We start from the raw sequence: 27,347 nt of genomic DNA, 5'->3' as shown, positions 1-27,347 counted from the left end.
AGCATATTGTTTCTAATTATTCCTCCAAATTTTCTATCCTGAGAGCAATTTTTTTTTTTTTTTTAAAGATTTTATTTATTTATTTATTTTTCCCCCCAAAGCCCCAGCAGATAGTTGTATGTCACAGCTGCACATCCTTGCTGTATGTGGGATGTGGCCTCAGCATGGCTGGAGAAGCGATGCGTCGGTGCGCGCCCGGGATCCAAACCCCAGCCGCCAGCAGCAGAGCGCATGCACTTAACCGCTAAGCCATGGCGCCGGCCCCTGAGAGCAATTTCTAAATAACGATTCACAGGTATTCAACATCTCTAGTGCCATCACTGTGTCTATGTGTAAAGCTTTCCTTTTTTTTTTTTTTTAAACACCGTTACTTCACTAAGGGATCAGATTGGATCCAACTACCACAGGTTTTAGCAATAGCCCAGCTGAGGGCTAAAATAATCAAAAAAAGCGCCAAAAATGATTCAGATAAGCTATCTAGAAACCTGTTATTTCCAACCTTGTATATGAGAACAGCTGGTGCCAGAGATATACTAGGATATAAATAAAACTTATGCTTTTTAATAATACAATCAAATTATCTAAATTTTTAAAAACCCTATAACCAGTGACAACTCAAAACTATGCTCCCTTCCGCTACAGCAAACACCATCTACCTCTAAATATAAGGTCCCTAACACATGAAACTCCATAAATTTAACTCTAGCTAATGTAGTATTTGCTTGAGGACCTAAAATTTGAATCTGTAGACAGTTGCTGAGAGACTTCTCATGTTTGTTCTTTTAGGCAATTGTCTTCACACCAGAAGTGCCATATTTATTCCTTTAAAATAACAAAATGTGGTTAAGCAGCACATGTAACACATGAGCATTCACTCAATTAGTGAATCCTATTTTTCACAGTCAAAAAATGCAGCTTTCTCCATTTCCTACTCAAGATTGTGGTGACCCAGCGGGGCTTTCTCAAATATACACATTTACTGGTCCTGTAAATATTTCCTTATAATTATTCCTCTGCAATTATAGACAAGGTCTAAATGTAATACACTCATACTTTTTCAAAACGTGCTTAGTAGCATTTGTTGTTTTTACGCACATTTTTCACTTGTGTAACTTACTAATGAATTTCCAAAAAACAGAAAATAAAGAAGCCTGATGCTTTAAAACACAGTAGGTCTACATCATAGTTACTTCTCAGAAGAGTCAGGCTACATCTAGGGATTCAAATAAAACTGTTATGGAGGAAGAATGCAAAGCCCTATCATTTTCCTGAAACTTGGGGTTGTTAGTCTAATCTCAAAGGGAGCTACCTTTCTAATTATAAATCCAGCATCAGGCTCACCAAACCTTTTCTGTCTGTCTCCAATATGGCCATTTGGACAATAGAAACACTTGGGGGAATACATTGGAAAATGTCAGCACTTTGCCAAATCACATTTATTTTGAAGGACTTTGGGTGGATTGTTGGCATTATACGTATTTAAATTAATAAATTTTTCTCTCAATATTACAATTTTACGTTTTGCATTGAAACACAAAAATGCCTTGGCTGGCAGTTTTCTATCATCCTCACTTCTAGATCTGCTTCACACCCCACGTGCTCTCTTCAATAACTAGTTACCTGCTTGTACAACATCACTGATATGGGCAGCCTAATTAAATTAAGCCCTCGAGTTACATTATAGAAAAATATTCTTAGGGATAAAAAATATTCTTTAATCATGGTGACTGTCACTATGAATTGATAAGTAATTTGAAAGAGCTTTTAAAATACAAATTTCTTTCAAAGTCTAATCATACAGTATCACCACCACTCTGACCTGCTGCCATTGATCTCTGCATGATCAAACTTTCTTCATGAAATGTTTCCGGATGGGAAATAACAATTGCTCTGGGGATTTTAATCATTTCCCATTAAGCATTCAAAGAAAAGAGCCCAAAGCCATTTCTGAACATTCAGGACACTAGGCTGACAAACTGCATTGGGAGGAAACAGAGGGAGAGGACAAACCTCAGAATCACAGAGTCTTCAGTAAGCTTCTGTGTCGTTTGCAAATATTTTACTTTAAAAAATTAGAGTGTTGGGAATTTAATTTCTCTGGTAATGATCAGAAAATTTCTTCTCACTGTTAAAAGTGACTTCATTTATGCACGCCCAGGAACACAACTACCTTTTCACCTGGGGCAGCACTTTGTGTTTCTCAAAGATTATATTTTAATAACATTTTACAGTTGACCATATTCTTTAGACTTCTTGGCTCACTCAAGCCTCCCTATCTGGCAATCAGACACACACACACACACACACACACACACACACACACACACACACCCCCTACACCCAGATGAAGGATTCAAACTCAGATTTTCTGACTCTTTGATCCTTGCTCTTTTCATTACACTGTAATAAGTGTGATCATCTTGCTTTTGATAGAATAAAAGTTTTTACAAGGGTAGAAACATATTTTATTCTTCTTTGAGTCCAGAATGTAGAAGAATACTTGGTCCTTAATAGTAATCAAAAAGACTATAAACACTCTGTACGGGGCATACACCCAGTGGGTTCTGTTCTAGACCTAAGTCAGCCAAATTAATGTCACAGCTAAAGGACATTTGCTGATAAGCCTGCGTTGCTCTCTCACGTCTGAAACTGCCTAGTGCCTTTCATAATTTTATACATTTCTCTTTAACTCAATCCATTAGGGCTTACCCTAGCCTCCCCTCCCCGCACTGGCCACCAGGAAGGTTGGGCTGCCTACACATAGGCCTGCCCTGCAGATAAGAGAAGACAAAGTGTGTATTGGACTCCACTTAATGAGTAAGACTCAAGTCTACTGTAACGTAAATTGGAAAACCAGGCCATTCTTAAAGGAACTGAATGAAGGGGCTGTGACAGGAGGGTACGAGGTTAATTAGGTAAGTCACGGTAAACAGAACTCATCAGCTATGTTACAATATGGCCTACTCTATTAGAGGTTCTAACCAGCTGAACTGTCTCTTTGGCGCCTCCTCCTCTCCATGCTCCCCTTTCTCCACCTAAGTCCAATGAAGTTTGTCACTGAAAGCCTTTCTGCATAAAGGTTTGGAATTAGACACTCCATTCATCTAGCGAAACATTTCTGATCCTTTGCCTCCTCTCTATCCATGTGTATAATTACATGAGAAATTACTTAATTGAGGTTAATTTAGTGTTAGCTGGATTTACAACAAGCATGTTACAAGCATTTCTGCTCCATAAATTATATTTGGATAAGCAGCTCCAAAATCAAACAGAATTTCATTCAAGTTTATCTTCCACCTTAATATGCTGAGGTTTAAGGAAAGAAATTATGGCGAGGCATCTGAAAATAAAAGAAGTCTCTGGGAAAGATGGCTCGTGGGGGACACACTTACCGTTGAGTTTCTTGCCCTGTTTGGGATGGTCCGCGGGTCACTGGCTCTATCTCAGTTGTGTAGTAGCAGAGCTACATAACTGCTTAAACACCCTTACGGATGAATTAAATGTCACCATCATTATTCCATTATTAATGTTTTATTATTCTGCTTCTGTAATAATTCACTTTAGATAGTGAAAATTCAAAGGGCTTCAGTTTTGTGCACATAAGGTCACTACGCTTCAATGATTTTTCTTCCTAGAAGCTGAAAGTAGTTGGACTTCCTTTCCCAAGGCTGAGTAAGCAAACTGTAGTCTCTAAATGAGCCATAATTACAAGCAGCATCATTGTCATTAGTGAGTATGAATTTGCAGGACTTAGCTTGGTGCTAAAGGCTCTTCAGAGCTATGTTGACAGGAATAATCTATGTCCTCAAAGGGTTTACCCTCTAAAATGGATAATGCTGACACGAGTAGATAGGAAGAAAAGACAAAAAATATAACATTGCATTAATATTGTATATAGACAGAAATGATTTATACAGTATAGCAGAGGCCAAGAATAGTGCACATGTGCAGGGCTGGAGGGTGCCAAGACCAGAATCAGGGTTCCTAGGCAAGTGGGACCAAGGTAAGCCATAACATCTCAGCTCTCACAGGGCTAACAATTTATACAAATAGAAAAAAAATTTACACAAACAGACCTAGATTCCCCCAAGGAATTGAGAGTACCAAAGTCCCCAAGGAAATGCATATCCCATGTTCCCCCAAAAAGAAAAAAAACAAATTCTGAAACTTCAGAGAGGCTGCCAGGCTGCCTGACCTACGGAAAGTTATGTGGATAAAAGAAGAGAACAATTTAGGGAAAATGAGAAAAAAGTATTAAGACTCTATCTATTTACTATAATAGATGGCCAAGAAAGCAAATTCAGATGGGATTCTGATTTTATCTAACAACTACCAGAGGCAGCTAGTGCCAACTGTGCTACTATTTAGAAGGGTCCCTGTGGTTATTATTGGATGAAAACCATTTTGCTAAACAAGACCCTGCCTCTGAAGATCTTAAATTTTGTTATCACATTTAGGTCTCCTGTTTCTAGGCACTAACATGAAAAATACCGAGTGAAAAGAAATAATAATTTTTTTTGGTCATTTTATTCTTTCATTCATCCAGAACACATTATGCAAGATGCTGTGTAAAAAGCACAAAATGAACCAAATTCAATTCCAAAGCATTAAATCTCATCTCTGAGATACAACAGACATCGCTGTAATACAAAGTAGAATATGATAAGAGCCATATGTGATCCTCTGGAAGTTCAAAGAAAGGTAAAGACTTTTTCCAACTGAGATGATCAAAGGAACTTCCCTAGAGAAAGTGGCTTTTGAATTGAGTTTTGAACGACAGGCAGCGTATAGATGTCCTGGGATGGTGTAAGAGGCAGGAGAGAGAGGAGTTTTCCAGATGGGGGAACATGGAACAAAGGTAGAGACACACAAGGCATGTGCTAGTAACTTCAATGGATTTAGCCGGATTCCAGTAATACAGTTTACGAGAGGTCAAGGCACAAAGGATCTAAATGGTAAGGTGGAACAGACAATGGCGGATGTCAAATCAAATAACAGGCTAATGCATATAGGAAAGACAACAGGGAGTCAATAAGGAGTTAAATGGCAGAAGAACATACACTTAATACTGTATAACTTTCCTTTCTCCAATCCCAACTTTAAAAGTTGGCCATTTCTGCACTAGACTAGACTTGAAAAATCAGCATGTCAGATTCATTCCACAGCCATAGTTTCTTGGAGAGCCTTGAAGCATTCTTCAGCGCTGAATATGAAATCATTTTCCATGTCCAAGAGGAGAGGACAACTTTCCAAGTATTCCATTACAGCTCTCAGACTGAAAATAACTTTTGATGAGACTTTTCCAAATGATTTCCTTTATTTAGACTAGCAAAAGTTTCTTCTAGTTCAATAGGTCTTTCCTAATCCAAACATCCTATAATTCATTCTCTAATATGTAATATTAATTGGGTTCTTTAATCCTATTCACAGTTCATCATTTTTCCCAATTTACAAAGTGTTTTAACTAAATTTGTTGAATTTGTAAGGAAGGAGGTCATACTGACGCTGTCCTAAGCAAAGACTGAACCACGACTGTGCTTTGCACACAGCAGTGTTAAATAAGTATAGGTGGTGGTGTTACTGAGGTCTAAGAAACAGGTAGAGGGATGGAAGGTCGGATTTATACTGGAAAAGCTTTGAGATAATCTTCAAATCCTTTGCTCTCTCCCCTCAAAAGCCAAAGCTTTACCTTATTTTAGATTGGCATTTCTTAAAATATATATATCACCAAAGACCTGCATATAATGCAATTGAGGATGCTTGTTAAATTGCAAAAATTCTCCTGACTCAATTCACCAAGTACTCAAGAATCGGCATTCTCTTAAATTCTCCAAGTAGGTCTTCTGTACACTAAAGCTTATTAATCATTGCTTTAGATTGTACTTCCTACTTTGAATACCTGAATTCCTCTCTTTACTCAATCTACAAAGAGAATGCGCACATCCTTGGTAAGCAAAGACTTGGGAATATTTTCAGTTATGTTTAAAGATACAGACTTACATTATAAAACTATCGTTGCAGCCTTTGCTTTCACGAAAATTTTGTTAAATCCCTGGGGAGTACTCTTCCTATAAAAATGCAAGGGGTATAAATACACCTCATTGTTTCTTCATCTGAAGAATGGGAACATGAAACCCTTTCTCCCCCATTTACTACATATTCCAAAAACCTTACTTAAGGATGCCTTTCAAACAAGAATAACACACTGAAGATCTTTAAAAGTCTCCTAAGCTAACCATGTATCATACAAATAAAACATGGAGGAGGAAAAGAAAAATAAGAGTTTTGATCCTGATCAGGGCAAAAAAAAAAAAAAGAGAGAGAGAAAGAGAGAGAACAAGCCTCAGATTTCTTGTAGAAGCCATTAGGTATTTCAAGATTTAGATAAGAGCACTAATATTTTTCAATCACTCAAGAATTTGAAAAAACGGCAAGCTCTTATTTTAAAGGATTGCTTTCCAGACTACAGTTATACTAACTGGGTTATCTGAAACTTTAGATACAATTCTCAGAATTTCAATAGGTGCTTGCTGAACTGAATGAAATGTAATATTTGTGAAGGGCATAAGTTATGTCAGTGAACCTTCAAAGTACATAGCATGGGAAGAGGGGGAGAAGAAAGCTGTCTTCCACTAAAACCAACAAGTCTCTGTTAGAAACAGAACATAAGGATTGAAAATGGGGGGAAAGTTATCAGATCTTAATCATGCCCTTATCATTTGCTTTCATTTACTTAAATGTAAGAACCAAGCTCAAAATACTAAACTTCAACCTTTATCCATGGCTGTTGTTTACAGTACAGAAGCCATGAAGGTAGTGTTCAATTGTAGAACCTGGTTTTGATAAATGCAACAATATAGACAGCATAAACCACCTTTCTCCATAAGGGATCAATGAGGTGGTGGGAGGCTGTTTAAAAACAGTATTTGTCTAGGAACAAACCATTGGAAGCTTTCATTTTAAAAATATATCACTTAAATATATCACTTAAAATAAGGCTAAACCATAAGAAACGATGAAATCTAGCCATTTGTGACCACATGGATGGACACTGAGGGTGTTATGCAAAGTGAAATAAGTCAGGAGAAGGTCAAATACCGTATGATCTCACTCATTAAGTAGTAGATAAAAACAACAAACAAACACATAGAGACAGAGATTAGATTGGTGGTTACCGGACAGGAAAGGGGGAGGGAGGAGGATGAAAGGGATAACTAGGCACATGTGTGCTGTGACGGACTGTAATTAGTTTTTGGGTGGTGAACCTGAGAACATGATGTAATCCATGCAGAAATAGAAGTATAATGATGTACACCTGAAATTTATACAATGTTATAAACCAATGTTACCACAATAAACCAAAAAATAAATAAAATAAAAAAATAAAAATAGGGCCAAAAATCATGAAATACTTAGGGATAAATTTAACAACATATGTTCAAGACCTGTACACTGAAAACTTCAAAACATTCCTATGAGATATTAAAGACCTAAATAAACAGAGATGCCATGTTCATACATGAGAAGAGTCAATATTGTTAAGATGTCAGTTCTCCTGAAATTGATCTAGAGAATCAATGCAACCTCAATCAAAATCCTGGAGGCTTCTTCTTAGAAACTGACAAGCTGATTCTAAAATTTATATAAAAATGCAAAGGAATTAGAACAGCCAAAATAATTTTGCAAGAGAACAAAGTTGGAAAATTCACACTACCTGATCTCAAGACAGTAATCAAAACAGTGCTGTATTGACATGAGGATAGAAATAAAGATCAGTGGAAGAGAACAGAGTACAAAAATAGGCCCACACATACGTGGCCAATTGGTTTTTCCAAGATACCAAGGTAGTTAATGAAAAAAGAACAGTCTATTCAAATGATACTGAAACAGCTGGATATATACATATGGGAAAAAAACAGTGAATCTCCCTCCTTACCTCATCCCATGTACCAAAATTAACTCAAAATAGATCACAGACTTAAATATAAGAACCAAAACTATAAAATTTGTAGAAGAAAACACAGGAGATAATTTTTGTGACCTGAGGTTTGGCAAAGATTTCTTAGGCCAAAAATGCATGGACCACTTAAAAAAAAAAAGATAAACTGAATTTGGCTTCATCCGAAAAACTTTTATTCTTTCAAAGACAGTTATGAACATGAAAAGACAAGACACCAACTAGGAGAAAATATTTGCAAAATACATGTCTGATAAAGACCTGTAGCCAGAATATACTTTTTAAAAACTTCTATAGTTCAATTGTAAGACCAACAACCCGATTTTTTAAAAGAAGCAAAAGATTTGAACAGATCCTTCAACAAAGAAGATACACAAATGGCAAAGAAGCATACAAAAAGATGTTCAACATCATTAGGGAAATGCAAATTAAAACTACAGTGAGATACCACTATATGTCCATTAAAATGGCTAGAATTAAAAAGACTGACAAGACCCAAGAGAATTTGGAGCAACTGGGACTCTATTACATTGCTGGTGGGAATGCAAAATGGTCCAGCCACTTTGGAAAACACTTAAAATTGGTGAACTTTATTGTATATAAATTATACCTCAGTAAAGATCATTAAAAAACAGCATCTCAAAGTAATTTCTTTAGATACATTTTACTTATTTGTTACTGAGCACAGTTCTCTTTTTAAAAAGTTTTCCTGATACTGTTTTGGTCTCACCGCCCTAATTAAAAAGAAATTCACAAGCCAAATAGTCAATTTTGTCAGTTAATACTTTTGCAAGAAATAAAGCATTCCAAGGGGGTCCTGTAAACCTCTTAGTTTTACAATTTCCAAAACATTTACATCATAAGTCATTCATTTAAATCATTCTCTATTTAAAGAACTAAAAATTTTTGAAATTGCTGTCAGTTTTTCATGCAGAAATCCTCACTACCATTTCACAAGATACGCTTCATCCACCATCTTAATCTAATCCTACCTCACCCCGCCCAACACACATCCCAGTATCCTAGACATATAAATATTCACTTTCTAAAACATAAAAACAAAAGCAATGTGTGCTAACAACCTGAAAACCTAAATCTCAAACCCAAGCTCCAGCTGGGTATTTAATGGTTTCTCCTTAGATCTCCCATCATGATTTCAAATTTAACATCAACACACACATAGTCCTTCTAATCAGCCTATGTCTTTCTTTTCATCTTCAGATCACAAGATTAAGCCAACAATAGTTTCAATCTGTGATCCACATGGTCAAAATGAGTCATTAAATCAAGCTCTCAGACAATACCTGACAAGGATGAGCTGAGAAAGGAGACGGAAGCAGCTTCTTCAAAATGGTCATTGCTGAGGATTGCTGGCTGTGACAGAGATATATAAGCACAATATCCAACCTATTAGGAGTGTTCATTTTATAGGGTTTTAGATGGACTTGGCAAGTTACATCTGAAAATACGAGCACATATGTCCACAGCCAAGTGGTTGCGTCAACATTCTTGTGAAGACAACTAGCAGTGGCTTTAAGGGTAACAAATATCTGCCTAATGATGGTATTTCTAGTATCTGAAGACGCCACTGCAAGCCTTGGTCTTGACCAAAGCTAGAATCCACCATGTTGATGGAGAACATACAGTCTTTGCCCCTACATACAGCTGTCCATTTCTCACAAAACCCAAATCATATTTCTAATTTATTTTCCTCCTGTCTCCCTGAACCCCCAACATCTATGGTATAGATATCAAAACCAATCTACCTCTTTTTCTGCTATTTAAGTGAAACCACCAAAATGCTATTTTACTACTATAGCAGGGATAAAAACCTTAATTTCCTCAATGACTTCAAAAAAAAACTTCTTTCACTTTACTGGAAAGTTCATCAAGATCTGCAGTGAATGCTACAGATAAGAAGGACACAATATGTGGGCTGAGAGCTCCCTGTATACTTTCAGTCTTTCCAGAATTTACTTTTAAAATTCTTATTTTTTTTCAAATTCTTCTTTTGAAAGATTCAGCATTATGTTTTCTAAAGCACTATGGTCATCGCATCTAACACAACACTCTTCACAGCATGTGCTCAATAAATCACTTAGTTGATCGACGAATGGAATGATGAAAAGAGCCGCAATCACATGGTGATCCAGGTCATCCACTCGCAATTTTTTCAAAAAACTCTTCCAAACCATTATGGTACTCTTTAACATAAAAATATTCAGAATTTTTTAGAATCAGCTCAAGCACTTGCTGGCTAACATCCAGAAAGCTGTTTGACTTCTCTTTTTCACGAAGTTGAACAAAAAAAAAATAGCCTTCTGCAGCAAAGGTTATGAATTAAATGTCCAAATGTTAAAACAATGTAAAGTAGTATTTGTATTACCCAGTAGAAATTCTTCAATAATACACCTTAATAAATCACTTAAATTATTTTCTAAAAGGTAATAATGATGATCAAAGGTGCTCAGTCTAGCCCAAATGCATGAAATTGGCTCTATGATTCTTCCCTTCCTGTAACAGCCTTCCAGTTGATAAAAGATGCTCACACAATAAAGTTTACTTCTAAGCCAGCTCAGGCAATTAAGTTGTTTTAAGGGAAGTTGAAGACTGGGCAAGGGTAGGGGGATCTACAATTTCATTTGTATTAATTACGAGGCAGGAAGGCAGGCAATGTGATGGTCATTTTGGCAAAAGTTAACCTAAAAGCTTCAAATCAGACTGAGCCCTGGGCTTCTTCCTCTGGCTTTTAATGCCAAATAGCACTTCTGACAGAGCGTTTATATCAAGCTGCCCAAAAGGATTAGTTTAAAAAGGAATAACTCCCCACTTCCTTAGCTTCCGTTCTCCCCTTTCTCTGCCCTCCTCTCAGTCCCTGTGGGACAGGCCAGCGTCTTTTCTCCTCACCATGAAAACTGTATGACAAGGGAACCTCTGGAAAAAGAACAGTATAAACCCCTTCTAGGTTCAGACTCGATCTTCCACAACTCCAGAGACGGTAAATGCTAGAAAGCTCCACATACGGAGAGTTGGCATCCGCTCCTCGGATAATGTTTTAGAATCAAGGAATCAGAGACCTGGAATGAGTCTTAACGGAAGGGAAACTTCACTTTCAGGAAGGAAACTGAAAGAAACTGCGTTCTTTTTAACAGCAACTAACTCAACACCCTTCCTCAATAAAAGGAAAACAGTCCCTTAAAATCTCAAGCACAAGATAACCCAGACACTTTTTTTTTTTTAAGTTTGGCAAAAATGCATGTCCCATAGCCAATCCACGCCTGGCACGCTGCTGGAACTCAAAACAAACTGGTACTAGCAACCATTTAGAGTCTCTTCCCAACTTAAAGTATTACATGAGATACCTGTTTTGGGAAAACTCAGATCCATACCCTCTCTCTTCTCTCTTTGCTGTCCCTCACCTATATAACTAAATGCTTATTTAATGAAGAAATTAATGAATACACAAATAAAAGCAAGTTTTAATCCTGAATACGACCTAAAACAAATGAAACTATCAGACTATCAAAATTGATATTCGTAGCAGAGACTAGCTGTTTATTAAACATCTTCCTCTCTTTCCTGGGTGTTCAGCTGGCCTACACTGCTCATCCTTCTCTACAGGTCTAGCCAGTGGAGTTAAGACTACAGGTGATGCCTGCCACTTCCAGGCCTGGCCCAGAAAACTCCCGAGGTGTGCACCTGTGTGTTCTTGCTTCCTTTGATTGGAGACAACCCCCAGGGCAAAGCTGAAGCTCCGCTGGAAACAGCCTCGCCTGGGTGCCTCATTCATTCTGTCAAATTTAACCCCCGATGAGCAACAATACCAACTTGGATTGTTATGTGAATGACAAGCTTATTACGTAAATCATTATACATCTTGGCATCTGTAGTGGGATGTTTGAATGTTGGCCCCCAAAGAGATATGTCCATGGTCTAACCGCAAACCAGTGAATGTGATTGTATTTGGAAAAAAGGTCTTTGCAGATGTAATGAAGTTAAGTATCTTGAGATCATCCTGGATGATCCAGGTAGGCCTTAAATCCAAAAATAAGTCTCCTTATAAGGAGAGAAGAGGAGAAACAGACACGGGCAGAAGAGGGAAAGGCCATGTGAAGACTTCTGGAGGCGGAGTTACACAGCCACAAGCCAAGGAATGCCTAGAGCCAGCAGAAGCTGGAAGAGGGAGGGCAGGATTCTCCCCTAGAGGCTTTGGAGGGAACATGGCCCAAGCGACACCTTGATTCCAGACTTCTGGCCTCCAGAATGGTGATAAAATACTTGCTGTTGTTTCAAGCCACCAAGTTTGTGGTAATTTGTTATGACAACCCTAGGAAACTAATCCACCATCTACTTGTTATCCTACCGCTACTCTAACTTACACTGGAAGTTAATAACAGAGAAGGTATCCACATTAAGTGACCTCAGATCACAGGACTCAGTACATCTTTAATAGGATGCGTTCTGGGGACAAAACTACAAAAAAAATTTACCTTCATTCAGTAATTTCAGTTAGTAATGTTTTAGTTAGTAATGATTTGGTATTGTTATTTTGAAATTTTTTATATTATAGGAAAAGACAATTACATTTATGTTAGGAATCAAATATTTCAGTGAAAAATAAAAATGATAATTATAAAATCAAAGAAATTAAGTAAAGCAATATCAAAAATTGATTTGGAAACATCAACTCATAATTTTTAGACATGTATTTTCAAGGTCTAGACACAAACTGAGAAGCAAATTCACCCAGCAGCTGTGACAATCTCTAGCTCTCACATTCTCATCTCTAATACCATTCCCACTAAAAAGAATAGGGTTCCTTGGAGAAATGTCTTATTAAAGGAAAGTACAGGTTAAGCTTAAGAGATGGTTTTTGCACCATAAAACAAGCTCTCGAGGATTAACAGGGTCATGTCAAAATGACACAGGAGCCAGCATGAAGGAGTTCCCACACTTCAAAGTATCGATAATGTGAGCCTCAAAAAAATATATATCCTTTTATCGAAACACACTATGAAAATCCATGTGTTCACAATGATACTCACACTCACAAGAGAAAGCCAGGGAAAACTCATTTGTCACCTTTTGAGGTATTTATTAAACCAAATCCTTACTTTGAAAAATGGCAATGGAGAGAAAGAATTACAGGAAAAATTATATTCCAGGGTAAACAAATACCTAGTTGAAAGTTCTAGTTGCTGGCTTAATGTAGAAAGGAAACAAAATTATAAAATCATCTTTTTGCAACTCGTAATGAAACTAATTCAGCAAAAGATGATCAATTGGTTTTAAACTCACACAAGTACAAGGCTGATAGGTAACTAGATGTATATATGGCGCCAAAGTAACACTCCACAGATTCCCCACAAGGGGAAAAACACAATTATACAATGGAGGGATCAGGCTGTCACCTGATTCTTTGACCAACATTATCTAACAGTGAGACATCAGACATTGTCTCCTATGATATTCTAGACAAAGATGTTCAACATCAATCTATCATGTCTTTACATCTACCTTCTAGTTAACAGGAAATTCAGGAGTTCACACACCGCTAGGAAATAATCAAGTAAATGCAGACAATAAAACTTTCTACAAAATGGCTTGCCTGGTCTCTTCACTATATGAGCATCATGAATGAAAATTTGTTCTAGAGTCAAAGAAACCTAAAGAACATAACAGCTGAATGCAATGTGTGCTGATGCTGGACTAGATTCTTGTTTGAACAAACCAGAAAGAACAGCAGGAAAAATTGAGAAATATGAACTGGGCAATAGTTGATAGTACACAATTATTCATAGGGCTGGCCCGGTGGCGTAGTGGGTAAGTTCACATGCTCCGCTTTGGCGGCCTGGGATTCGCAGGTTCGGATCCCGGGCACAGACCTACACACCGCTTATCAAGGCATCCCGCCTATAAAGTAGAGCAAGATGGGCACGGATGTTAGCCCAGGGCCAATCTTCCTCAGCAAAAAGAGGAGGACTGGCAACAGATGTTAGCTCAGGGCTAATCTTCCTCACCAAAAAAAAAAAAAAAAAGAAAGAAAAAAGAATTATTCATTTTAATTATGATAACTTTATATTTGGATACAAGAGAAAGTTCTCACTTTTATAAGATGCTGAATTAAAAAAACAAAAAGATAAACTGGAAAACAAAATACCTAATGCATAGCCAAAAGAAGGATGACCTGGAGGGGGAAGACCAAGTCTGAAAATGATAAAAGAAAAGCACTAAGGGCTTGAAAGACAGAATTTAAAAAGAATTAAACAGATTGCAAAAACCTAGTAATGATCTAAAAATACATAGCATTTCAACATACCAGAGAACTATGGAACTATAGTAAAAATGCAAAGAATTTAACATCAAACAATATTAAATGTAGTAAAAATATCAGCTAGCCAGAGGATAGAATAAGGGGGAGGTGGGAGAGGAGATGGTTGTCTGCTAACCCAACAGCTGGTAAAGCCAGAATGACGTGAGTGTGACTAAATGTAGAATCCAAGCCTGGAACTTGGGGATAGAGAGAGACTGAAGGCAGATGAAGTCTCGAGTCTGGGAGCAAGGGGAGAGGGGGCAGAGCGAGGGAAAGGCAATCGCTGCATCACCATCTTTTCCTTCAACGTCTTCCCCGCTGTCTGCAATCCATCTGCTCGCTCAAATGACTAACATGGCAGCCACCAACACTCCAGTAGGCTATAACCTGCCCCCACATCACTACGCATTTATTACCCCTGCTGCTTCAAGGACAAACCCTCATTACCCAGAATCTGATGGTCCACAGGAAATAATTTATCAGTATCCAGTAATATTTGCCTACCTGGCAGAAAAGAACTCTAACTGGCTCACAAAAATGTGAACGCTTTTTTTTTTTTTTAAAAATCACAGATATATATATGGGGCATAATGGTTAAGTTTGCATGCTCCGCGTCGGCGGCCCGGGGCTCATAGGTTCGGATCCTAGGCACGGACAATATGCACCTCTTATCAAGCCATGCTGTGGCAGGCATCCCACATACAAAGTAGAGGAAGATGGGCAAGGATGTTATCCCAGGGCCAATCTTCCACAGCAAAAAGAGGAGCATTGGCAACGATGTTAGCTCAGGGCTAATGTTCCTCACCAAAAAAAATTCAAGAAAAAATCACAGATCTATGTGCTCTTTTTTAAGAAATTTGATTCCAATGACAAATTGGCTTAACCTACTGATACTAGTTATCCAATAAGTAATTTTCTTGTCTTTTGAAAGAGACAGTGTTAGGGAATAGAAGTGAAGGGTTTAAAACATAATTATATTCTTAATCATTAAATACATTCAAATGGCATGGATCAGTTGTGTTGAGAAAGACAGGAAAGCAACAACTCGCACTGTAATAGAGTATTTTAGTGTAATGGAGCATCTTAGTGCCTGGCCTGACTCAGCTCTGGCTGGGTGGCAGCAGGGGCCCTCCCCTTTCCTGATCAGGACTTGCGCCAAGCCTTGAGGGCCAAAATCTGATCTCCCTGAAGTGCTTAACATAGGAAACTGAGTCTAAGTGGGTACGATTTCCTGCCACTTCTTCACTCTCACCCTTTCTGTTGCTGTTTTTAATCTCCTTCTCCCATATCACTCCATACAAGTGAAGGAAGGGAGAGGACCCCCCCCATCACTCACTAAGGCTACAATGCAAAACAACAGCCAGCCATTAGGGGGCAAGGTCGAGCCATGCCAACCCACCCCCCAAAATAACAAATCTCGTTACCAGCAGGGCAAAGCCACAGGGAAGCTTTCTAACCCAGCTCAGGTGCGGCACTGTTAACATTTCAGGACTGGACTATACATTCACAGAACCTACACCCATAAGCATTAGTCATCCAAAATATCCTGAATTTTTGACTAATCACTTCCACTTGATCATTCAGCAGAGGCACAGTTATGAACCAAGCCCCCACCACCTGTAAGTTCTCTAGCCCCCGCCACCAAAATCATGAGCAGCCACAGGATGAAGTCTTGGTGATAGCCCCTTACCTACTACAATTTTTGTTTCAGTGGACCGTTTCCAGGTCCCCAGTGTAACAGAGAACAACTGAAAAGGCTCGTGGCTGGAGTTTGGAATGGGTGTCTCGTCTCACTAACTAGCTGAGGCGACCTTGGCAGTGGCCTCGTTGTTTATGCTCTTGAATCTCAGTTTCATCATCAATAAGTGAGGGGATTAGTGACCAGGTAGGAAACGCAAAACAACTTTCACTTTACTTCTGTTCCAATACAGCTGATTTTTCTTCTTGACAAGCATGTGTTAGCTTTTCCAGTAGAAAAATAAAAAGACTGGCTTGAAACAAATGGTCTCTAATGAGCCTTCCAGACATAATGATCTGCAAGTCTTACGTTCATCCAGGATCTCTAAAGCTCCCTAAACACAGCCTTTACCCAAACTTGTAGGAAATAGCCAAGACCTCAAAGACAAACAGTATAGCACAGCGTCTGCGTTTAGGGAGCAAGCTATGTAGCTTGTGGGTTTTCATTTGCTGTTGTCAACGCAACTTAATATGTCCAGCTTTTTACTCTCCCACCGTCATCTCATGTGATTATAAAACTGGCCTTGGTGTCCCCAGTGTGTCCTCAAATTGATGTCCTCATGGGAACTCTGCCCACTTACTACAGCCAGAAATAAGTTCTCTCAGATGCACTCATACCACCCAAAATCCAACAGGGCAGCCTCTCATCCTTTGGCTTCTATAGCCCCATTCAGACCACAGTGAGACAGTTCTCCCACATTACTTTTTTTTTTTTTTTTTTGCGGTAACATTGGTTTATAACCCACATTACTTTAACTTTTGAGACCCACTAGAAACTCAGGTCGTCTATATATTTACGCAATAATCTAGGAAAGGACAAAGGGACATTGCCAGAATACTGTTATTACAGAAAGCTCTTTGGGTCTCAATCGCTTAAAAATTTTTATTTTGCTCCTAGAATTAGCCAAAGAACTTGATCTTCAGTTGACCATGGGTAGGTGGAGACAGAGTTTGATTGCAGAAATGCCCATATAGACTTCTCCATATCTACATCAGGCACCCTTCCGTTATTAAAGGAGTTAACAGAATTGAGCAGTGATGTTGAGCTTCACTTATCACAAGCAAATTACACCAACAGGTAGAGGAAAGTGAAGAGGATGAAGAAACAGCAAACCTCTACTTCCACGCTACTTCCTCCACCTACCTTTTCCCTTCTGCCTTCCCTTCCTTCCCCACTGTCTCCCAAACATATCACTTAACTCGTCTTTCATTCAACACACTTTCAATAAGCACCTATCATGTTTCAGGCACTAAGCAAGGTGTGAGAAGTACACAAACAGATGACACATTGAGCATGCCCTTAAGTAGGAGACATATTTAAATACTATTTACCAAACAAAGAAACAGACTAATGCAACCATACAAAAGCATGAAAAAGTTGATGACGTGTATTCAACTCAACTTACTTTCCTAAGCTGAATCATGACAAAGCATTTTATTTTGATCCTCTGTATTTGCTTCCTTAGAGAAAAACAGATTCGATGCACTGATTTGCACAATGCCCACATCATACAGAAAATTTAAGTTTCATTATCAGTGCAAGGATAATCTTTGTTCACCAGTAATCCTGATGTATTATTTTATGTTTCATCTTATTCAAGAAGATGACTTATGAAAGTTTACAACTTCATACAAGATTTTTTGTAAGTGAGGAAATCAGCGTGGAGGGAAAATGTGGGCGCGAAAATTAGATGAAGTCGTGGATGAGGCTGGTAAACAAAACACACGCCACTAAGATACTGTATACTTGGTAAAGGAAGACCACAATTTGGCTCTGAGCATTCTAGTAGCCAAGGAAAAAAGGAGAAACATAACCAGTTCCATGAGAAACATAACCAGTTCCATGATTCATAGTATCCACATGATAATTTTTCATGGAACTTAAATCTGAAATAATTTCTCCATAAGTCCTCCACCACTCTTGATCACATACTTCCTCTTGGTATTAAATTTCTATAATACCCTGTTTCACTTTGTGTACCTTGCCTATAACATATCTCAATTTATAGATAATAAATCTTCATTATTTGCTTAAAAAGAAATAAAATCAATATTTGTATTCAATACACTGGTCACAAAACATCAGGGGCCAGGGACTGTCTCGTGTGTCAGATATCAACGACAACACACCATAGTCTTTGTTTTAAGATTTCACAAATAAGACAAGAGGTTTGCCTTGATGTTTTCTTGGACTGAAAATCTATAGCTGTGGCTTTTCCCAACAGCATCATGCAACATGCATTCAAATCATAAAGTATGTCTGAGTAACATATGATGATAGATTCAACACAATAAATTTCCCTGAATCTTTTGAAGACAAATTGACAATAAAAAACAATAATGGTACCAGTATTTAATATCTAGGCCCCTCAGCAGCAGCAGCAGCAGACACACCATTTATGGAGCACCTACTATATGTCAAGTGTTATTCTATGTCCGTTACATATATTACCTTCAGTCCTCAAAATAATTTAAGGATGTTCGTATTAACTACATTTTACTAATGAGGAAAAAATGAAGATCATTAAGTAGCAAGTATTTTTATTTTTAAATTTTATATTATAAATTTTCCAACATAAAAGCTGAGAGTATAACAGACCCTCAACATAATCCTACCAGCAAGATTCAGCAATTATCAAGATTTCTCCATATTTCCTTTATCTACCCTTTTTTTTTCTTTCATGAAGTATTTTACAGCAAACTCCAGTCATATCATTTCACCCCTATATCAGTACACAATTCTTAAAAAATAAGGACAGATTCTTCTAAAATCACAATGCCAAAACCAAACCCAACAAAGTCAACAATAATTTCTTGGAATCATCTAACAATTTCTTTGGCGTGACTAATCAAATATTCCCAATTTTCTAAAAATGTCCTTTTATAGTTAGGTCGTTCCGATTAGGATCCAAAGAAGATCCACACAAACATTTAGTTATTTCTCTTAAGTTCTCCTCCCCTCTTTTTTTCCTACCTCTGATTGTTGCAGAAGCAAGTGTCTTGTTTTTCGAGATATAACAAATATCACAAAATTTACACTTTTAAAGTGTACAATTTTAGTATATTCACAAGGCTATGCAACTACCACTACTAGGTAATTCCTACCACTATGTAATTTGGTGTAATTTTTGTCACACTAAAAAGAAATCTGCACCCACTAGCACTCACTCCCCATCCCTGTTCCCAGTCCCTAGCAACCATTAATCTACTTTCTATCTCCAAGGATTTTCCTATTCTGGACATTTCCTATAAATGGAATCATAAAAGCAAATGTATTTTGAGTGTCCATCAGGTTAAGTACCATAGACAGACATAGGTTAGGTACCAAATATATATATGACATGGTCCATGTAGATAACAGATAAGATTAACATTCAGTCAATAAACACCAATACATTAAATTTGTCATATGAATAGTACATTATGAATGTGTTAAGCTCATGGTTTTTCCCTTTCCCTCACAAACACACATTAGAGAAATGACATTCATGTATGAGACACACTAATGGGTTACCCATAAATGACAAAAAGTCTGGTTTTCTGCTGGCCACAATTCTAACAATGACTTACGGTTTAACCAAAAGTGATAGTTGACTATAGTGGTAACACAGGTAGGTGAGGCTCTGTGCTGTGTTACAACTCCCTGGCTTTCTCTCCCTCTCAGGGTAGCATACCAGAATGCAAGACAGAGAAATAGAGATAACCTGTATTTTTTATTTTTAGTGTATCATCAACCACTTGAGCACTTTGTGAGGAAGGGAGCAGAGAGTAGATAAGGGTATAGACCCCAGAATGTGCATATTCTCCAGAATCAGACCACCTACGCCACTTTACTACCTAACAGCTATGTGACCTTCGGTAATGATTTAATCTCTAAATCTCAAGTTTTCTCCATATGTCAAATGGAGATACTAATAAGTACGCCTGCTGGGCCCGCCTGGTAGCGCAGCGGTTAAGTGCACGCGCTCCGCTGTGGCGGCCCGGGGTTCGCAGGTTCAGATCCCGGGCACGCACCAATGCACCGCTTGTTAAGCTACGCTGTGGCAGCGTCCCACATAAAGTAGAGGAAGATGGGCACGGATGTTAGCCCAGAGCCGATCTTCCTCAGCACAAAAAAAAAAAAAGAGGAGGATTGGCATCAGATATTAGCTCAGAGCTAGTCCTCCTCACAAAAAAAAACAAACCTAATAAGTATGCCTGCTTGGAAGATTAAACACAAAGCTCTTATTAAGAAAATCTGCTTACTAAATGCTGGCTATTGGTGATAACAATAGTTATTATTATCATTTCACTATTATTAACAAATCTCCCATGACACCTCAGCACTGATGGAGTCACTCCAGTTCAGAGCTTTCAGCACCTGGTGAAGTGACTGACAGAGAGGAATCGATTAAGTGACTAAATTCTCCATATCCTGGCATATTAACATTTAAGGGCAGTAATAACCTGAACTTTGAGGATGTGAAAATCAGAAACACAATTAGATAACCAATTTGCTCCCCTCCCAGCCTCAAGATCCCCTGGACCCCACCATCAACCCTATGAAGCTACTTTCGGTCGGAGAGAAGAATAGAGCTGCTAGAACTCTTCCATCATTAGCAATCTTCCCTTTCTGGCATATTGGAGATGCAAAAATAAATAATTCAATCAAACCAGAAAGCAGCAGGCCAGATTGAGTTGCCAGCGAATCCTGCGGCTCTGAGGAAGGAAGCTGAGCCCTTGCTCAGTGTGCTAACTAACGGCCACACGAGGCAGCCTCCCTCTGCCTGTGCTCTCTACACCATCATAACCTGGCATCTGCAGAATTTTTCACCTGCCTTTGACCCCCCTCACTTGTGTGATTACCTTTCCTTTATATTAATTATCTCTATTATCTTTATTCACTGTCATTACAAAATCATTTTTCCTCACAATAATAGGTTCAGATAATACTCATAAAAAGCTAAGTCTCAAGGAAGGAGATTATAAGTGTCAGCAAAATTTTATTCTTTGGCATCGCAGTCACATAAGCAGTAAGCTTCTTCAGTTTCTATCTACTCTTGGTGCTCAAATATAGTGTGGACAAGAGAGGATGATTTTCCCACTGTTTCATTACCGTTTTAGTTGAGAAGCTAAGGTTAAACTACACACAGTGAGCGCTTCAGAAGCTCCATTTGAACTGCAGGCATCTATTTCTTAGGGAACATGGACCCTTTACCTATGGGGAACAGAAAACCCCTCTGCTCCCCTGACACATTTCATCCCCACAGTAGAGACCAAGGGAGCTGTGCTAGGAGGAATTACAACACTCCTCAGAAATTTTCAAGGTGGCGGGGCTGGGAGGGATACAACTACCCTGAAACTCATGGCACAAAATAAAAGAGCTAAGATATGGAGCCTACCCTCTGCTGTAGAGAAGGATCCTTCTAAGATTTAAAACAACTAGCCCGTACCTAGCCCAGCAGCGAAGTGCCAAAAAAAACTACTACCAACTACAATGGAATGCTACACATCATTTAGAAGAATGAGGTATAGACATATATGCTAAGGAATGTATCAAGATGCAGAAGAGTGTGTGTATTCATATATTTTTTTGTTTGTTTTTTAAAGACAAAAACATTTAAAAAGCTGGAAGGAGATACTTCGAAATCCTACCAGTGGATCTCTGAGGTATAGAATTTGGAGGACAGAGAAAGAAAATGGAGAACTTCACTTTTTATTTTATAACCCTCCGAAGAGTCTAAATTTATTATAATGAGTTAACGATAAAATGAAAACAACTGGAGAATTGCTAAATAATTTTTTTCTCAGCCCAAGCAATGTTTCTTTATAAACAATTCACCTTCTTGCATGAATATACAACAGTATACATGCATAGGAAAGCTAACTAAACTAGAGGACCTGCATTATTCAAGCAGCATAAACTGCTATGTAAGGTAAACAGAAAAACAGATCATCTGAATTTAGTTTGCCCACTTGACCAGATTTCCCAGAAAATCTAACTACCAAATGTTTGAAAACAAAGGAGAGAATTAAAATAATTCTAGAATAAAAGACAGCATTTTGTAACTTTTCTTTTGGTCATAAGAAACAGAAAGGTGAAGAGTCACAAAACGGAAATCCACGCATCTGCTGGAAAAAGTCTAATACATTTAAAGGAGGACATCTGGTTCTCTTCTTCCAGTATTTCTTGATAAAAGCATCTCTGTATCTTACCTGATCACAAATCAGCTCCCACTTTTTCTCGTTGTCATACTGCCGCAGTAACCTGGCTTTGTCAGGGGGTAGGTTCATGGCGTTCTGTAAAAAAAAAAAAAAAGAAAAAAAAAGGGAAGAGAGATGTCACATTCCACAACAGGCTGCTAATGCCCAACTCATAGGCAGACCAAAGACTACTACTATGGTTCTTTTATGACTTCTTTTCAATTCCTAGCATCTGATTAAACTGAAACACCCTACAAAAGTCATTTAAACATCAAATCGGTCTAATGGGAGGAGAGAGACTGAAGTCCTATGTTGGGTCATCAAGGTGGTCTGCTCTGAACTACAGACTTCCATTTCGGCAAAGGTAATGCATTATTTCTTCATTTAATGGCGGGCTCCCATTCTACTCAACAAAAGGTCAGAAGTTGTTGCTGAAAAGGTACCGCCCCAATTTCTTTTAAAAGCACTGCAGTCCCACCAGACACAGAACAGAAAACACCAAAAGAAAACTCAGTGACCAGATCATTGATAGATAACATCAACTTTTACTCACTTCGATAGATAACTATGAGTAAAAGAATAAAATTTTTTGAAAAAAACTAAAAACAGTGCAAATGTTTACTGTCCCCTCTGTGAGATGACAGCACTGCTTCAGGACATATGTTAACATGAGCAACGACAAGTCTCAGTTTAGCTATACAGGCTTATGAAGTTGGGTTTACAGTCAGAAGCTGACCATAAGATAAAAGAGATGTCTACACATCAGTACTCATATAAACCACCCCCTATCAATACAGCACACCTTCTGCAATGTTGGCCACGGATTTTCCCAGGTATATTCATATGTTATTAGTCTCATGTCCCAAATAATCAATCACATACATTTTCAGGATACTTAGCTTGGGTCTGAGGTGAGATCTTTGGCCACAGGACATGGCAGAGTGAGAGAGTCCTATCTGTTCCCTTGGCCTCCCTGAAGTTCCCGTGCTCTAAACAACTAAGCTAAGAAGTCAATAAACATCTTACATCTAGTAACGGTCCTGTCTATCCCCTTGTAGAAACACTCTAAATCATACCTATCCTAAAATAAACACCACAGCTCCTTGCCTGGGTCAATATTTGAGTAGACAAATGCAAAGGTCTTGAACTTTTAAGGCTCAAGCCCCTAGCTCTCTAGAAGACCTGGCTTATAGAGAAACAATTCCCCTTGTCACAGTTACTGTCTCATGTTACCCAGTGAAACAAATTTAGTGGAGGCAAGGGTGGGTTAGTTATTCTGACTTAACGTCAGAGAATTAACCTTTGATGATTTTGATAGATATAACTCAAGCATTTTCCCTTAAACTCAATCTAGCATCCAGACTGGTATGCCTAAGTAGGTGGCAGAAATATATACCACCTTCTAATTTGAATCCAACCCATGTGAATCTAATAACCTGTCTTCAGAATATTAAATTTTTTAATTACCCCCCAAAACTGACAACATAATTACAAGAACTCTGGACTTCAGAGTTTTCAATGGTACTGCCAAGGCTTCTCCATAGAAACATCTAAAATGGGAAAAATAGGGCCGGCTCCGTGGCTTAGCGGTTAAGTGCGTGCGCTCTGATGCTGGCGGCCCGGGTTCGGATCCCGGGAGCGCCCCGAGGCACCACTTCTCCGTCCAACGTGAGGCCGAGTCCCACGTACAGCAACTAGAAGGATGTGAACCTGTGACATACAACTGTCTACTGGGGCTTTGGGGGGAAAAACTGAATAAATAAAATCTTTAAAAAAAAAAATAATAAAAAAATAAATAAATAAAAAATAAAATGGGAAAAATATTTTCATATGGCCTATCTGAACTAGAATGGAAAATACCTACTTGTATTTATTTGTTATTACAATTTTACAAGGTTAAACAACCACCCCTGGCATACGGCAAAGGAGAATCCCATGTGTATCTTTCTGAGGGGAGCCCACGTTATTGACTATTAAATAACCAGCCCGTCATTGCTTATCTGCACCCTAGAGATGTATTATTTCCTCTTAAACTGATTTTGACCCTCATGTTAGTGCCCCTGGGTGTGATTATGCATTAACTAAGAACAATAAGATTATGAGGTAAGTTAAATGAGTTTTTCTGAGTCTTTATTAATCTCTTTTGGTATAAAGAGGATAAGAAAAAGGATGCCTGAACTCCTAAAAGGTGCCAAGCACTGTAGGAGGCATTTTGTACACATAATCTCATATAATCTTCATAACAAGCCAATGGGATAGATACAATTCTCCCCATTTTACACAAAGGGAAACAGACCTGGGAGGACTTGGTTAACTTGCTCAAGGTTGGACAGTTTTATAGGAGCAAAAACAGGACCTAAACTTAGTCTGTTAGCCTCCCTAGGACAAACCATGAAAATGCCACCAAGCTTTTTTTTGCAACAAGGCAAAATGGCAGATAACTGACTTTCTATTAGTACTCTACTAGATATTCATACAGAAGCAGTTTGCAAACACTGCTACAGGAATGAGATGCAAGCCCCACTGTCACTGCAAAGAGAAATATAAGATGCTCCTTTCTAGATCAACTTTTATTTTAATGAAGCAGTCTTTCATTCAACAAATGTTTATGAAGCACCACTGTTGTACAAGCACTGTGCTCCATGGTACAATGAGGAATCAAACAGATATGGTCCCCGTGGAGCATCATATTACAGTGAGGGAGATGCAGATGAAACAAACTAATCTTCTAAAATTCTAAGTCCTGATAGAGATTATCAGAGGACAACTTTAGATTAGATGGTCTGGGAAGACCTCTCAGGAAAAAGTAACAATCAAGATGAGTCCTAAAAATGAGGAGGAGTGAGCCAGGTGAAGAGTAAAGGAGAGCATTCCAGGCAGAGGAAACAGGGAAAAGATACTAAGGCAAAAAACAGCTTGGCATATCAAAGAGCTGGAAGAGAGTCAGCATAGCTGGAGAAAAAGTAAAAGAGAGGGAATGACGGACTGACCAAGTTGGAGAGGTGAGTCAAGGCTATATCATGCCCAGCCATGTAGGCCAGAGTAAATACATTTTATTTTATCTAAAGTGCAACAGGAAGCCATTGGCGGCTTGTAAGCATGAGATGACATAATCAAGTTACGTTTTACAAAGATTACTGTGGGTGCTAAGTGGAGAACTGATTAGAAACAGCCAAAGTAGAAGCAGGGAGGCTGGTTAGGAGGACAGGGCAGTAGTTCAAATGAATGATGGTGGCTTGGACAAGGCTGATGACACATCAAATGAAGTAAGGTGGATAGATATCAGAAATATTAAGTGACACTGGTTAGACTTAAGGGCTGAGGGAGGACATCAAGAATTAATACTTTGCTTCAACCTTGAGTCACTAGGTAAATGGTGATCCATTTAATGAGAAGGGCACATCACAAAAGAAGGCACAGATCTGGAGGTGGTGGTGAAGAATAAGATTTCTAAATGGCCCTGTTTTGGTCTGAGATACCTATGAGACATCCAAAAGAATAGTCAAGCAGGCAGGGAAATACATGATTCTGGTGGTCAGAAGAAAGGTCTGCAACTTCCTGAACAAAAAGAATCTTAAGAAGTCTTCTTGAACCTGATGACTAGTTATTGTCAGGAGAAGTTACTTAAAATCAATACATCAAAACTAAAGCTGCACTTGGTAATCATTCACCAAGCATCTAAAATAACCCCTTTCATGGGTCAAGCGTCTGAGCTACTCAGGGATACACTGCACAGCTTAATAATTCTACAGGGACCACGAGGAAGCAGCTCTATTTAAAATCAGGCACTCCACAGAGGCCTGGCTAAAGTTCAGGGATGTTGTGATTAGCTGGTAATAACTGCCCTTAAACTTTTTTAGCATGAACTCATTCCTTTTGTGCTGTATGCGGCAGGACTCTGGAGTTCAAGTTAAATGTTCGTGCAGGTAATTCATAAGAGTCCAGGCTATTTTCTAAGGAAAACATTGGCTCTATCTCCAGGTCCCTTTGCTGCCTGTATAAAAATGGATTGCTTTTCTATTTGGCTGAAAACGTAAATCAACTTCCAAGTTTTTCTAACACAGTGACAACTCTACCTCCTCCATACTTTGTAACATCTATGATACAGGGCTCTCTTTTCCTTCCTTTCGTCCATCAATCCATCCAATATTTACTGGGCTTTGACCATGTGCCAGAATATCTGCACTGCAGGCATAGGAGACAATTTAATCATGAAGTCGCTGCACTCAAGTACAAGCCAAAAGTCCATTGAAGACATATGATGTTTGAGTTGAAAAGTTTAGTGGACGTTAATTATCTATTTCTAGACTGTACAAATTCCAGCTAAAATAAATTAGGCCCTCCAAGAGCATTCCTTCTGTAAGGAATGTCCCTTTCCTTCCTTTCAACCTGGCAAACTTTTAAGAATCGGCTCAAATACCATTTATCGTTAGAACCTTCTCCCAACCACTCCAAGAAGACACCCTCTTCGTTGGGCTCCAAGGGCACTGGATACATGTCTCCATTACAGCAACTCGCATACTATATTCTAATAATCTGTTTGCCTACCTAATTCCCTACTGGACTAAGGACTTCAAGGACAATTTCTTTTGTTAATTCCTCATGTCTGGCACAGTACATGGCAAAGCGTGGGCACTAAGAGGCTGCTGACTAAATGAATAGCAAACTAACTCAGTCATACTGTTCAGTCTGAAAATGTCTTCACTGATTTAGCATTTATGCTTCAGCTATTAATAAAACCTATACACTAGGTTTGTTTATTATAAAACCTCAGTCAATGATAATGCCTATTACTTGTCAGTAATTATCTTCCAAACAGGAATTCACAGGGAAAAAATCCTCAAGTTCAATTCTAGCATCATTTCTGTGAAAAGAAAAATGATATTTTAGGTATTCTTCTGTCATATATAATAAATCATGGAATTTGAACTTATTTTGTTTTCATTGCCAGTAAATTCAAATCAGTATGAACTATAACAATCTAACCCAAGTTGTAGTTACATTTATGGTCTATATTCTTATCTTTAATTATTTTACATGGTTTTTAAATGAGCTTTCCATCGCAGAATCTTTTGAAAATAGAAGGTAAATAACAATGGAATACCCAAGTTTCTGAGTACTTCGTGGAGAAATTAATTACAGTTAAAAAGAGTCTAT

At 38.3% G+C, this 27,347-nt stretch overlaps 1 protein-coding gene across 6 annotated transcripts in view; it reads right to left on the bottom strand.

Annotated features, from left to right (window-relative positions):
• The window catches only part of FMNL2 (formin like 2), a 295,947-nt gene that overhangs the window by 101,383 nt on the left and 167,217 nt on the right, over positions 1-27,347 (bottom strand). For 5 of the 6 annotated variants that reach the window (XM_087435213.1, XM_087435210.1, XM_087435209.1 and 2 more), the window contains exon 2: positions 22,203-22,286. The exons of the other annotated variant lie outside the window; for it this stretch is intronic. In XM_087435213.1, the coding sequence (XP_087291339.1) occupies positions 22,203-22,286 (84 nt within the window). The remainder of the gene's footprint in view (positions 1-22,202; positions 22,287-27,347) is intronic. 6 annotated transcript variants of the gene reach the window in all.

The sequence above is a fragment of the Ceratotherium simum genome, chromosome 9 (assembly GCF_057802395.1).
Source record: "Ceratotherium simum simum isolate JZ-2026a chromosome 9, ASM5780239v1, whole genome shotgun sequence".
NCBI lineage: Eukaryota > Metazoa > Chordata > Mammalia > Perissodactyla > Rhinocerotidae > Ceratotherium > Ceratotherium simum.
This window is presented reverse-complemented; position numbering and strand designations above follow the sequence as displayed.